Raw genomic sequence first — 14,414 nt, forward strand, 5'->3', positions numbered from 1 at the left:
ATGCCCAGAAAATCCTGCTGTGCTGGTTTGCCTCTGTGGGGTTTCCCTTCCACGTGCCCTGAGCCCAGGGGTCGCAAACTGCCCCCAGGGCTGAGCCCGCCCCTTGGTCTGCTTTCTTTGGGGCCACAAGTCAAGTGTAGAAATGTGGACTGAACCACAGCAGGAAGGCTGGGGGTTGGGGGGGCAGAGTGGACCCCTGTCACGGCCAAGACTGCTTGGGCTGCTCCCAGTGGGCGTGGGGCAGCTCCTGCATCTCACCCACAGAAGGTCAGGGTGACACCACCCAGCACTGCTGACATGGGGGAGGGTCGTCCTCTGTGGGCCCCCCACCCCCCCCACTCGATGCCAGGAGCGCACACATCCCTGGACGTGGCCCAGTGTCCCCTGGGGGGCACAGTCCCTGCTGGACGCCGTCTGGGTCAGGCCCTGTGCTTTCTGCTGCCAGGACCCAGGGTGCGGGTGGGGCGACGCCCAAAAAACCACCACAGGAGCCGTTCTCTGTTAAAAGTCAGAAGTGTTTTGTCTTGTTTTAATATTTCATCAGCTTTACAGGGTTACAATTGTCTTAAATATTTCTGAAGTTTAAATACAATCTGCATAATAATGTTATAAAATGTAAACTTTCAGTGTTCTTTTAAATTTCAAAATCACACCTTTTTTTTTCTTTTTTTCTTTTTTTGGTCTTTTTTTTTTTTTCCCCTCCCTTTTAATACCTGAATGTCCTGCAAAAACTGAAATAAATCGTCACAGGCTGCCCCGCCGCGGCCAGGGCGCGACAGGCTGGGCCCGGCCAGAGGTAGAGAGTAGTTTTACATCTTTTTATTAGAAGTTTTTTTTTTCCCTTTAACCTGAGTTCAGGCGCGGTCCCCACGCCCTCTGACAAACCCCAGAGAAACTGAAATTTCACATGTCAGGAATGAAAGGCTGAAGTCATGTTTGCCAAGAAAAAATGCAGAAGCAAAATTAAGGGGAAAAAAAAAAAAAAAGGATGGTAGTGGGCAAAAATGCTAACAGTGAGAAAAGTGACTGTACAAACACACAACTATTACAAACCAACCCGCCACCCCATGCCCCGTCCCGCCCCCCCCGCCCGCCCCCCCAGCCGGACAGCTACAGCCCTGCGGCCGGTTTGGAGGTCACAAGGAAGGTTCTAGAAGCAGCCCATCCACAAGCATCTCCAGAGCAGGGGAGCCTCTGGAGCCCCTCTCCACCCTGAGTTTGGGGGTCCCCACCCTCAGCATGCTGCTAAGCCCCACCTGTTCTGAAATGAACAGCACTCAGCCCCCATCCCCGTCCCGGTTTGCATAAGGGGTGCTGAGCGGCACCCCAGAAACCCCCACTGACAGGCGGGGTTGGGAGTGTGAGGGGCTGATGGGGGCACCCCAGGCAAAGGCAGGGCCCCCTGGGGGCTGAGCGCCTGCTGGCCCCGGGCCCCCCTCGCGTTTCCACGGCCGGTAGACTCCCCCCATCCTGGGCCCACGCCCCCCCAACCCCATCCCCTACAATCATCAGCGTCGCCCAGCACCGCAGGCACACCCTGAGTTAGACCCGGGGGAAGGCGCCTCTCCTGCAGGACACCCGCTCCCCCAGACACACGTGGATGCTCAACAGGACACACGGGGGTGGGACCCTGAGCTGGGGGCTGGTGGGGGTGGGCGGCCGGGCGGGGGTTTTGGCATCAAAAGTCAGACCTGAGGTAGAAAGAAACTCGCAGCAGAGACCCCCCCCACCCACGCGGCCGGCAGAATGGGGGGCGGAGGGGGGGGGCAGAGGGCAGCCTCCCACGCTCCTGCCGTCAGGTGGGGGGAGAGGAGAGGGAGAAGGTGGGGTGATGGCGAGAGGGGGGCAGATTGTGTCTGGGGACAAAAGGATCCCCCTCCCACAATGATTGTGCCGCTGCAGTGAGAGAAGGGAGGGGAGAACCTTCCAGAAGGAAAAGCAGGAAGAAAGCCCCACGCCCAGCGCTACCCCCTCCTGGAAGGGTGGGGGGCGTCAGCGACCCTGAGATATACCAAGGAAACGGGCTCCCTCCCAAAGATTGGGGTGGGGGTGAGCTCAGGACCACCCTCATGGTCTGCAAGGCAACAAGATGACGCCTGGGTCTGGAGGCCGGAGGCGGCCAGCGGTGCCCTGCCGCTCCGGGCTCGTTAGGCCGGGCTCCCTGGGCCCAATTAGAGGTTCCAGGCTCACCCTGGGAACAGCTGAGTTCCTCCCACCCCACCCCAGAGGAACGTGAAAGAGCGTTACCTTGTGGGAGCTACGGCCCCACCCAACACCACCTGGTCCCCCGGGACCCCAAACCGCGCCTGGGTTTAGGACGGATGTGCAGCTCGCCTGGTGGAGACCTTCACCAGCCCTGAACTAATGCCCCCCCAGCTGTGCCCCACCCGATGCCCACCTTCTGACCCGGGGGACAGGGTCACAGAGGGAGGGGCGCGGCCCCTTCTCGGCCTCTATTTAGTTCCTTTAGTTACTGCAGGGCCCCCAGGAAGTAAGAAGGGACAAAGTGGAGGAGATGAAAATGCTGGGGGGAGGGGTGGTGTTCAGGGTGCCGTGGCCCCACAGAAACCCTGCCCTGAGCCAAGGCCGGCTCACCCCTGTCCCCCGGCATGGAGAAGTCTCCAAAAGCAGCCCTTTCAGGCAAGGGAGTCCCCAGGCCGTATTCATCCCTGAGACAGGAGCCTGGGGCTGACAGGTGAACCCCCTCCCAGCACTTTCTCCTCTCGAGTTAAGACTTCGGGATTCCTGACTGAGGAGCCCCGCATGAAGTAAGAACAAGTACGGTGATGTCTACCATTCAACATTCCTGCTCCCCTTCCCCACGGACCCCCGGCATGCAGCCCCTACCCCAGCCCGGCCCACAGCACCTGAGTTCATCGGCTCTGCTGACTCTAGCCCAGGGATCCAGTGTCCTGGACCTGCCAGCTGCCCACTGCGCCACAGGAAATGCACAACCGAACCCAAGTCAGTCATGGGAAAAATAAAAAGGGTATTACTTTTTTCTTTTTTCTTTTTTTTTTTTTTTGCTTTTTCAAGTCCAGTTTCCCTGAATGAACACAAATATATAGATATATATATCCTTTTCCTAGGTTTGATTCCTCCCCCAAGAATAAAATAGAATATTTACAAAACAAAACCCCCGAAACCTCTTAAAAACCCTACAGACTTTGAAGTTCACTATTTCTTTAAAAAAAAAAAAAAAAAAGTTCCCGAAAGCAACAAGAAAAGAAATTCAACTGATCTTGGCTCAGGGGTTTCATTCAACGCAAGGAGCTGGGTGTGGTGAGTGTGTAATGAAGAGGGAAAAAAAAAAAAAAGGGAAAAAAACAGATAAAAATGAAAAAACACAGTGCAGGGATGTATGAGGTAAACAGGATTGGCCTGTCCAAACTAGACACCAGCCCACGTGGGTCCACCAGGGCTGCAGGAAAGCCCTAGGAGACATCTGCCTCTCTTGTTTCTCATTTCCTTTGCTGCTCTCACAATTCGTCTCTCTGAATGTCCGAAACCTGAGTAATTCAAGTGTTCCTTGGTTTTCCCCTGTTTTATTAAATTTTCTTTATATATATATATATATATATATATGTATATATATATTTTCTTTTCTTTTTGGCGTTAGCTGTTGCTCCTTTGTGGATACCTCCCCTCCCCACCCGTATCTCCCGCCATCCCGGCCCCTGCTTGGCCCACCTGGACCCCCTGCCCCGTCTGGTGGGCTCCCAGGGTGAGGAGTGTAGCGGTTAAGGCAATGAGTTATTTGAGGTAGAAGATGCGGGGGGTGCAGACAACCCCGCTGGCCCCGCCTGGCTGCCCGCGCTGCTGCTGGTCCCGCTGTTTGCTCCCCGGCTGCTGCCACCTCCGCCTTTGCTGGGAGCCGAGGGTGGGGTGGGGGCCGGCGGCTGGGCGAACAGCACTCCTGGTGCAAGGACAGGAGACAAGTCGTGGAGAATTTAAAAGATCATGTGACAGGTGCGAGGGATTCCTGAGCGCTGACCCCCTGTAAAGAGCGTGCCCGCCCCCCTACCCCCGGCTTCCAGGTCACCACCATCTCCTCAGCCTCCCCCCATGGCGGGGGGTGGGGGGGGTGGGGGGGGTGGGGGGTGGGGGTCTTTACAGCAACCGAGCTGTTCTGTGTCAACATCGCCACCTGGTGGTCTATAGGAGCCATGGGTCTGATCACATTTTTTTTAGAAGGAACCTGGAAACATCGTTTGCTATAAGATATATAACACAGGATATGTATTTCTGAGCACTTACTCTGTGCTGAGCTCCGTGCTAAGTATAGGACACAGACTATCTTGCTTGAGTCTCATGAGGGAAGAGGTCTGGGCTCAAGAAGCCACACCCCCCGTGGGGGGGGGGCAACCAGGACTCGGGAGAGAGAGATGTGGTCAAGGTGGGCATGGGGGCTGGGTGGTCCTACCTGTGTACATGATTCCATTAATCTCTACTGACATGCTAATACTGTTGCTGCCATTGGTGTTGGTCAGGTTCGCAGCCGAGTCCTGGCGGCTCTCGGAGCCTGCGGGAAGAAGAAAAACCACCCTTTGTAATCATAAACCCACCTATGCAATGATCTGGGTCACGTGGGTCACCCACCAGACGTGAAGCTTCACGAAGCGCTGGACAGGATCTCTCAGCAGCGCACACAGTAGGTACTCAATAAATACTTATTGAATAAGAATGAATTTGTCTCAAGTTTGCTTTTTTCTTGATTACAAGTATTTTTTCTTTTTCTTTTTTATAAATTTTACTGGACTATAGTTGATTTACAGTGTGTTAGTTTTAGGTGTACAGCATGATTACAAGTCTTAAGCGGTGTCCCTACACCCAAATCATGTCATTCTTTTTTTTTTGGCTGTGCCACGTGGCTTGTGGGATCTTAGTTTCCCGACCAAGGATTGGACCCAGGCCCTTGGCAGTGAGAGCGCAGAGTCCTAACCACTGGACCGCCAGGGAATTCCCCATGTCATTCTTTTTAATGACCACAAAGTATTCCAGACTTGATTCATGAATTCCCCTACTGATGGACACACTAGTGACGTCATGCAAATAACTGCAGTGAACATCCTTGAAAACCTGTGTTTCCTTGTTTCCCTACATTAGTTCTGCTCGAGATACCAAGCAGAATCACCCAGTCATGGGGCAAGCACATTTTCTATTTTTAAAAGAGATTGCCAAGTTGTCACCTATTTACGTTCCCACCAGCAGGACCGATGGGGCCCATTTCCGCACATCCTGACCAACGTTTGATATTATCAAACTCTGACAGGTGAAAAATGGTATCTCCTCGTTAACTTGCAGATCCCCAACTAGATGGAGTTGAACAGTTTTTCCTATGAGTTTACGAGTCACAGCTGCCCATTTCTTCTACTGGTTTGTTTGCCTTTCTATCTTATTGATCTGTAAGCACTCTTTACACATGGTGGCTACGAGGAATGCATGCAGGAAGCACAGAGGGTCTGAGCGCCAGGGTGGTACCTTGGCTGTTGATCCGGATGCTCATAGGCAGCTGGGCCGTCATGGCCAGAAAGTTCTGCTGTAGCGCTCGCTGCATGAGCCTCTGCTGTTCCTCTGCCACCAGGGCCATCTTCTTCTCAGGAGGCTCCCCAGACTCCAGCTTCTCCCGGAGCTGCTCCAGGGCGGCTGCCTGTGCCGCCACGGCCGCCTGGGCCGCTACTGCCTGGGCTGCCACCACAGGGTGACCTGCCAGGGAGACTGGCAGGCGGCCGGGGACCGTGATGGGGATGGCCGAGTCCTCCTCTGGACAGGAGAGAAGAGGGGTTGGTGGCCAGAATGGAACAGAGGTGGCCCACTCCCCACCTCCCATCCAAGGTAGGAATGTGCCCCCTTGAATACCTCCACCGATGGGGCGCTCACTTCCTTTCCAGGGAAGTGGACAGGTTTTTGAAAAGACACAAGTGCTGTAAGATCCTTTCTAGTATCAGGCTGACATCAGATACCAGCATAATGGTAATATAGGTCATGGTGACAATACTAGTTACAGTGACAGTATCATAGTAGTATTTAGCACTAGTGTTATAGAGAGACCACAATAGCACATATTACATATAATACTAGTTACGACAAGAGCTCACCACATGTCTTGTCTAAAGCACTTAACGTGAACCGTCTCAACAATCCCATAACCACCTAGTCACCCTTTTCTCCACTTTACCGCTGAGGAAACCAAAGCTCAGAGAGGATGGATAATTTTCCTGAGGCCACAGACCTGGAGAGAGGTTGAGCTGAAATGAAACCCATGCAGCCCAACTCCAGAACCAGCTCCTAACCATTCCCCTGTCCTGTGGTTGAAACAAACGTCCCCGTGGTTCCCACCCACTGGTCCCACTGTCTCCTCTTCTGACTCTCCCTCCCGTGTCTATCCCTGGTGGCCTGGGGCTGCCTCTCCAGGAGGGTCCCCACTCCAATCTTTGCAGTTGCCAGGCCCTCTGCCCTGGAGTCTCTGTAGCCCTTTCTGCTTGCCTCCCTCTCAGCTGAAAAGAGCCCCTGGGACCCATCAGAACCAGCTTTTCCTGGCCCCCTCAGTAGCTCCATTAGGTCCGAACCTCTCTCTTATCCGCCCCCGTCCTCCCTAGCTCCAGCACAGGACCTCGCATGCAGCAGATGCCTAATGACATTCATGGGTATCGCTGCAACTCCCCAAGGCTGGGGGGTAAACTGAGGCTCACAGAGGCCGGAGGGAGCTGACACTGGTGAGACCCCATTCACCTTAGATCTGACCAGCCCCAAATTTTCAGGGTGCTGTGAGGATCACCTCGGATCCCCGGGCCAAGCTTGGGAAGTAGGGAGTCACAGCTCATGTGGCAAATGAGAAACGGAACCTCGGACAGGTGCACCGACCTGCTTGAGGCTGGGCCACCACATGTGCTGTTGGTGCTTCTGTGTTAGCGAGGATTCAGAGACTTGCTGGAAGAGGGGACTGTGATCGGCTGGTGATGTCTGCCATGGATGGGGACTAGAGGTGGGGGGCTGCCAGCTACCTGCAACCCCAGGCCTGTTGCACGCTGGGCATTTTACACACTGAAGGCTCCCTAACACCCCCACAGAGAAGGCATAATTTCCCCCACTTTACGTGTAAGGAAAGCTGGGCTCAGAAAGGGACAGTGAGCTGCCCAGGGGCACCTAGCAATAGCTTCAGGGGTGGTTAAAGAGTCCATTTGATGACCCACACGACACGCTTGGTGTCTGGTGGGTCAGTGTGTTCAGGAGGATTCTAAAGCTCAAAGGGAAAAGAACACAGTGATCAGCTAGTAATGTCCGCCACGTGCAAGGGACTAGAGAGAATGACAGCGATGAAAAGCATCAGTCTTGGACTTCCCTGGTGGCACAGTGGTTAAGAATCTGCCTTCCAATGCAGGGGGCCCAGGTTTGATCCCTGGTCAGCAAACTAAAATCCCACATGCTGTGTGGCCAAAAAATAAATAAAAAATCAAAAAATCAAAAATAAATAAATAAATAAATAAATAAATAAATAAATAAATAAAATAAAAACACCAGCCACAGGCAAGTGGACTGGGCCAATGCTACAGTAAAACAGTGATTAATTAGTAATGTCTGCTACGGGTATAGGATGGGAAAATTTTGCCTGATTTGCCATGTCTGCCTTGGCATAGAACTGGAGGAAAAAATTATTGATTGGTGATGTCTGCCAAGGGCACAGGTTCAGGGGAAATGAATTGATTAGTGATGTCTGCCTGCTACGGACCTGGGGCTGGAAAAATGGCAATTGATTAGTAATGTCTGCCACAGGCACAGCACAAGCAGGTTGGCCGCCCTCTTACACACCAACTTTGGGGTCTATCATCCCGGTTACCCAGGGAAGGGAAAAGGCGGCCCCCTCCCTGGGACACACTGCCAGGCTGAAGCTGAGTCAAGATCAGGCCCCAGGCCCCATGCAGCCCTCACCTTTCTTGATCTTGGGGGCTGGGGTGATGGAGCTGCCGTTGGTGCTGGCGGCCAGGCCCAGGGAGGACACAGGGAGCTTGGGCGAGGAGAGCATGCTGTGGGCCCCGCCTGGTGAGTAGGCGAAGAGGGAGCCCCCAAAGCTCTGGCGCCGGCCCTCCCTCCGGTTGCTGTCGATGGCCGCCTGGAGCTCATTGGGGTTGCTGAGGCCACGCTTCTCACACTCGTAGGGGTACAGGTACTTCATGTACCTGCGGGCAGGGGCAAGGGGACAGGATGGCACCTGGGATGTCTCTGGGGTCTGCATAAAGCCAAGCCCCGCTGCAGCACCAGCTCCCCATCCCCATCCCACAGCTCTGCCCGGAAGCACCCGGCAGCCCTCCAAGTCGTGGTCCTTGCCTGTGCTGTTCCCTCTGTCTCAATGCCTGTCCTGTGACATGTCCCCATCCCCGTCCCCACATCGACTACCTGCTATTCCTTCAACACTCAATTTGCATAGCCTCAGAGCCAGGACATTCCAGCCTCCACCCTGTGCTCTGGCCGCCCACCGCCCCCCCACTCCTCCCTGCCTTGGGTCCTTTCTGCCCAGAGGCCGCGGGTGGGCACTCACTGGGTGCGCAGCGTGAAGGCGGCGCTGGTGATGGACGTGGGCAGGTTGAGGCCCTTGGTGATCTCCCGCCACAGCTTCTTGTTGATGACCTCCACCAGGCCGCCCTTCTCCGTTACCAGCACGTACAGCATGAACAGGTCGAGCACCTGCTTGGCCATGATGGGGATGCGGTTCACGGGCGTCCCTGCAGGGAGGGGGGGTGCTGTCACCTGGGGTGGTGCCCGACGCGTCGGTGAGAGCGGGTCCCCTCGGCATAGCTGAGCTGGGGCGGCTCACTCTCTTGGGGGCCGTCCCGGACGCTGTGAGGGGTGGAGCAGCCTCCCTGCCCCACCCACTGGATGCCAGGAGAGAAGCCCCCAGTGTGACAACCACAGCTGTCCCAGGCGTCACCCAGTGTCCCCTGGGGGCAGGGTCGCCCGGGTGAGACCCCTGCTTGCGAGAGCCCTGAGGAGGCAGCTCTGCCTCAGTCTCTCCATCAGTGATCTGGGCTCATGCTGCTCTCACCTGGGTGGGTGAGGGGGGAGCTGCAGGGTCAACCTGGGGGCCCAGCATGAGAAACACAGCCGTTGTTATTCCTCCTACAGACACGACAGCTGCCAAAACAACTCTGCTGTGTTGGGGGCTTTGCAGTGGGGGAGGGAGGGCTTGATTAATCCACTTTGCAGCTTAGACAGTGGGGAGGTGGGCCAGACCTGGGAGGGAGGGAGGAAGGGAGGGAGGCTGGGGGTGGCCCAGCCTCAGGAGGGGGCTCCTCCCTAAAGACAGCCCTGCTCCCATCTTACACCCACCCTGATGCTCCAGGCCCCTGCACACGCCATCTCCCTGTCACCCAGAAGCCCCAGCCGTGGGAGCCCTTAGGTCTCAGATCAGCCTGCCTGGCACCATCCTGGCTGAGGGCGGAGAAGCCCCCACTTAAACCTCTCTCCCTGGCAGTGAAAGTACGGGTTTACTGTCTGTGGCCCCCACCTGCTGTCCTGCTCACATGGGGTCCCCGGCGCCCAGCCTGGCATACAGCAGGTGCTCAATAAACAGTGAAGGTTGATGGCCCCCATCCCAGCCTTGGGGGCATGCTTGCCGCCCCTGCAGAGATGGCAAAGGGAAGCTCCAGGATGGGCTCCTGCTCCCTGCCCCAGCCCTGGACAATGCCCTGTACCCAGGACCCTGCTTCCTGGTCCCCCCTCTACAAGCTGGACATCCCGGAACCACCTCCTGCCAACCTTGACCACTGCCGGGCCCTTCCCGGGTTGCAAAATCCCCAACGAATGAAGACCTCCTGGAGTGGGTGGAGGAAGATGGGCCTCAGACCCCCACGCTACCCGCTTCACTTTCCAGCCCAGGAAGGAGAGAGAAAAGCAACGCCAGGTGTCAGCAGCACACCCAGCCCCAGAGATGCGCCCACAGCGCCCACCCGGCCCACCCAGGACGCTGGTTTAGGCTCTGCATTGGGAAAAAGAAGGAATCACACCAAAGCTCCTCCTGGGACCCTGCGCCCTGGCTCGGCAGCCAGGCGGCGGATGTTTATAGAAGGAGCGGGGCTGGGAGAGCACAGAGAGGCATTGATGGAGGCAGGCGGGGGTGGGTGGGGGGGCGATAAGGAAGGGCGGAGAGGTCATCAAGGAAACTGCAGGAGGGTGGGGTGCAGGCAGGACCCCTCCTCCATGTCCAGCCCCCAGAGAATTCTGAGAGATATCCAGTTGGAGGTTTTTACTTTGTGATGTGGGTGAAAGACTACTTTATTATGGGATGCAGGACATGGTATCCAGATTCTCAGCCCCAAAGCCCCCGACTCCAATTATAGAGGGGAGGGTTCAAGAGGAAGGTAGGGAAGAGAGGGCCTTGGAGCTGGGTTTTGAGGGTTGCATAGGAGTTTGTTGCTTCCTGTCCTCCAGGAGCACCTGGCTTGGTGAGGGAGACAGGGCTGGACACAGACCCTTGAAGCCCTGTGTGGCCAGGAGCTGGGGTCCCCAGAGGACCCCAGCCTCACCGCTCTGGGGCAGCTCACCATACTTTCTCTGTGCCTCCAGGACACCAGGAGCCCAATCTGGGGCAAAATGGGTGGGCTCCGGGCCTGGGAGCTTGGAGCCCCATGGTGCGGGGGGCGGGTAGTGGGGGGCTCAGGTAGGTGTGGACAGGATGATAAAGGGTGGGTCGATCTCTCTGACCACATGGGGGGGTGGGGGGGGCGAGGGGGGGCAGCAGGCCTGGCTGGGTCTGGATTCCTCCACCCCTGGCACAGGAGGGGTTAACGTGGAGGCCGCAGCCCCCTCCCCTCTCATCTCCTTCCCTTCCGGCCTGGGCCTGGTTGGGTCTGTGTTTACAGAAGCTGCTGGCAGGGAGGGGCAGCCAGGGGCCCTGGACAAAGAAGCCGCCTGGCTGGCCCCTGCCACAGTCATAGCCCATGCGGCTCCCCTGCCCGCCCCACCCACCCCCGCCAGCCCCGCCCCGGCCCCGCCCCTTCCTGCCTCTGTGGCTCAGAGGCCCTCTCCCCTCTCCAGGCCTCAGTTTCCTTCCCTGAACAGTGGGGGTCGTGATAACCCTGATGAGGGGGTGTGGGGGGAGGAGGTATCAAGGAAATGAGCCCCACGCGCAGTGGGTGCTCCTGGGACCCCTGGCTGGCTGGCAGCTCTGAGCTGAGGGAGGGCCCTGGGGACCCTCTGGGTGCCCTCCTCCCCCATCCTCGCTGGGCCTGGCTCACCCTGAATGCCCCCGACGTCCCCCAGCGTCTGGGCCGTCCGTTTCCCCACCTGGACACCCACCCAGACCAGTCCCTGCTCCCCAGGCCTGGCCTCCGTCCCTGGTCGTCTCGCTGTTCTCAAGGCCGCGTCTGGCATCCACCTCACCCCAGACCCCAGGGCGTAGGGGAATACAGGTGGCTTGGGCCTGGTACACTGTTGGCGCATAATAACTGTGGACCTGGCACGCAGCGCATCTGGGGCACTGCCACATGGGGGGGAATGTTGGTGGCCCACCTTACAGATGGGGGAACTGAGGCCCCAGGTGGGAGCAGGGAGGGGCCTGGACCCAAACCTCCCCCCAGTGGCGGCAGGAAGGCCAGGCTCTAGCCTGTGGGGAGCTTCTGTCCTGCCACCCAGCGCCCGCCCGCCTGCCTGACTGGGGAATCCAGCCCTGCTCCCCAAACAGGGGAAGCCCCGCTGCGGGCGATCCGGAGAGCCAGGACTCCACTGCGCCCGGGTCTCAGCAGCAAGGGAGGAAGCCTGGACTGTCAGTTCTGGGTTGGGGCCCTGAGACCCCCCCCCACCCAAGGACTTACCCCTCAGACTCTCACAGCTGTGTCTCCCCTAATCAGACCCTCAGGGCTGGGCTGTGTCTCCTGTCAGATACCCATGGCAGGATGGTGCCACTTCTCTCAGACCTCCCCCGCCACCATGGCAGGGCTGTGTCTCCCCCCTCAGGCATCTCTTGGATGCCTCCGGCCACAGAGAACTCACTCACAGCCTCGCTGACACACCTGCCCCGGGCAGTGGCCAGCAGGGCCCCCCGTCCTGCGTGCTCACATCCGGGACTTCCCGGCGGGCAGGCCTCACCTCGCTTCTGCATGAAGCTGAACAAGTCATCCAGGAACTCCTTCCTCTTGGGGTCCCCGTCCAGTTCGTAGAGCTGCGACGGCAGGGAGGGGATGGATTAGTTGGTGCCAGAGCTTGGGTGCGGGTGCCACGTCCACATGGCACAGAGGGCCAACCGAGGGGTCCCGGCCCCAGACCCCCGGCCCCCCACAGTCCAAACATCTCCTGAGGCCTGCCCCCGCCACTGTCAGACAAGGACCCTGAGATACCTGTCCTGGGGCGGCCGTAACAGCTGACCGCACACTTGGCTTAAACCACACAGATTTATCCTCTCCCGGCTCTGGAGGCCAGCCGTCTGAGATCAAGGTGTGGCAGGGCTGTGCTCCCTCCAGAGGCTGGGGCGGGGGGCGGCTGCGGGGGGATCCTTCCCACCTCTTCCAGCTCCTGGGGCTCCAGGTGTCCTGGGCCTGTGGCTGCATCACCCCGGCCTCGGCCTCTGTCTTCACGTGGCTTCTCCCTGTGTCTCTGTGTCCAAATCCCCCTTTTCTTATGGGGCATCACTCACTGGCTTTAGGGCTACCTCATCTCCACCCGTAACTAATCACATATGCAAAGACCTGATTCCCAAATCATGTCCCGTTCACAGGTACCTGGAGCTCAGACTTGAACATGTAATTTTTGGGGGCACAATTTATCCCACCTAGACCATCGCCACCACGAGGATGGTGGACGTCCGGCACGGTCCACCGAGTCACACGCATGTGCTCCTGAGAGGCGGCCCATTTTGTAGCTGAGGCACAGAGGCAGGCCTGAGCCTGGAGTCAGGATTCTCGGGGACTCTCAGCACAGGCTCTGTCCTGCGCACCTGCTGCCTGGGTTCACCAGTCACCGGGGCGGGGAGAGGGCCTCGGTCTGGGCTATCAGCGGGGCAGGGGGTCCCCAGACTCAACCCTCAGCTCCCAGGTGCTGGCAGGCAGAGGAAGCCAGCAGAGATAATTAGAGAGCAAAGTTGGGAGGGGGATTTGCCGGGGGTGGGCAGTGCAGATAGCAGGCTTCAAATTAAGCTTTGGGGAATGCAGTCCCCATGGCCACCTGGACAGAGAGCAAGTGGGACTGTGTGGGGCCTTGAAACCACCAATTAGCCCCGGCTGGGATAATCCGTCATCAGGGCCCAGGAACACACTGATGCCCAGCTCCTGCGGTATGGGACATCCCCGGGCCTGGGGAGGCAGGGTCCTCGGGTTGGCTACCCCTCAGCCACCTCGCCCCTCTCTGGGCCTCAGTTTCCTCATCTGTGTAATGGAGAGAAAGTGGGGCCCGTCAGGGTACAGGCCGGGGGGGGGGCCAGGAGCCCAGACCTGGGTGGTCGAGGCCGGGCCTTTGTCTCCACCCTGCCAGAGCCAGCTGGCCAGCTGCATTCCTGCACTGATTTATGGTGGCCAGGGAGGCCCCGTTTTTCCTCCTGCCTGAGGGGTGTGGGGCCTGCAGGTGGACCTTCCCATGGGCATGCACCCGCCTGGGCCGCCTCCACCGCCCCTGCCCCATCCCCACTCCCCCTGCCCGCACGGCCCCCAGCACTGTGTGCGCCCCTCGCCCCCCTCTCCCCTCAGTCCCTTCATCAGATCCCCATGGTTCACAACCTGGTCCAGTCTCCTGTCTGTCTGCCCGGCTGGAACGTCGGGGATTTTGTCTGTTCTGTTTTCAGTGTCTAAAATGGGGCTGAGCACACAGCAGTTGCTTAATAGATGCTCGTTAAGTGAACCCTGATTTTCTCGGCCGCAACGTGGCCCAGGCTGGGCAGAGAAGACCAGAGAGACTTGTGGGGAATTGCCCTCAAATTCCCATCCACCCGGAACCTCAGGATGGGACCTGATCTGGAAATAGGGTCTCTGCAAATGACATTAGTTACGATGAGGTCCCAGAGTAGGGTGACTGGTGTCCTTATGAGAGGAGGAGAGACACAGAGACACACGGGGAGATAGAGGCAGAGACTGGGGTGACGCCTGGAGCCCCCAGAAGCCGGAAGAGGCAAGAAGGACCGTCCCCTGGAGCCTGAGCAAGGCCCAGCCATCCCCTGACCCCAGACGTCAGTCCTCCAGAACTGAGAGTAAATCCCTGTTGTTCTAAGCTGCCCAGTTTGTGGTCATTTGTTATGGCCGCTCCAGGAAGCTCACAGGGGACCACCGAACCTCAAGCCCTTCCTGACGAGGGGGCGACATCTCCTTCCTTGAGATCCCGACCCTGGTGGAGGGGGGTCCACCCGGCATGAACCCCTTCCTGGGCCCAGCTCCCGCAAGAGATCCCAGTGCCCCTCCTGCCTCAGTTTCCCCATCTTTCAGAGACAGTGGGTGATA

General features: G+C 58.0%; 1 protein-coding gene across 4 annotated transcripts in view; it reads right to left on the reverse strand.

Annotated features, from left to right (window-relative positions):
* Positions 1–683: 683 nt before the first annotated feature.
* ARID3A (AT-rich interaction domain 3A) overlaps positions 684–14,414 on the reverse strand; it is a 35,973-nt gene continuing 22,242 nt past the window's right edge. For 3 of the 4 annotated variants that reach the window (XM_082380423.1, XM_082380424.1, XM_082380422.1), the window contains exons 4-9: positions 12,082–12,154; positions 8,537–8,720; positions 7,930–8,177; positions 5,482–5,763; positions 4,424–4,522; positions 684–3,916 (exon numbers count right to left, since the gene is read on the reverse strand). In XM_082380423.1, the coding sequence (XP_082236549.1) occupies positions 3,741–3,916; positions 4,424–4,522; positions 5,482–5,763; positions 7,930–8,177; positions 8,537–8,720; positions 12,082–12,154 (1,062 nt within the window). In that variant the 3' untranslated portion in view covers positions 684–3,740. The other variant, XM_082380425.1, reaches the window with a different exon arrangement.

Source organism: Balaenoptera borealis, assembly GCF_965194805.1.
Source record: "Balaenoptera borealis genome assembly, chromosome: 2".
NCBI classification, from domain to species: Eukaryota; Metazoa; Chordata; class Mammalia; order Artiodactyla; family Balaenopteridae; genus Balaenoptera; species Balaenoptera borealis.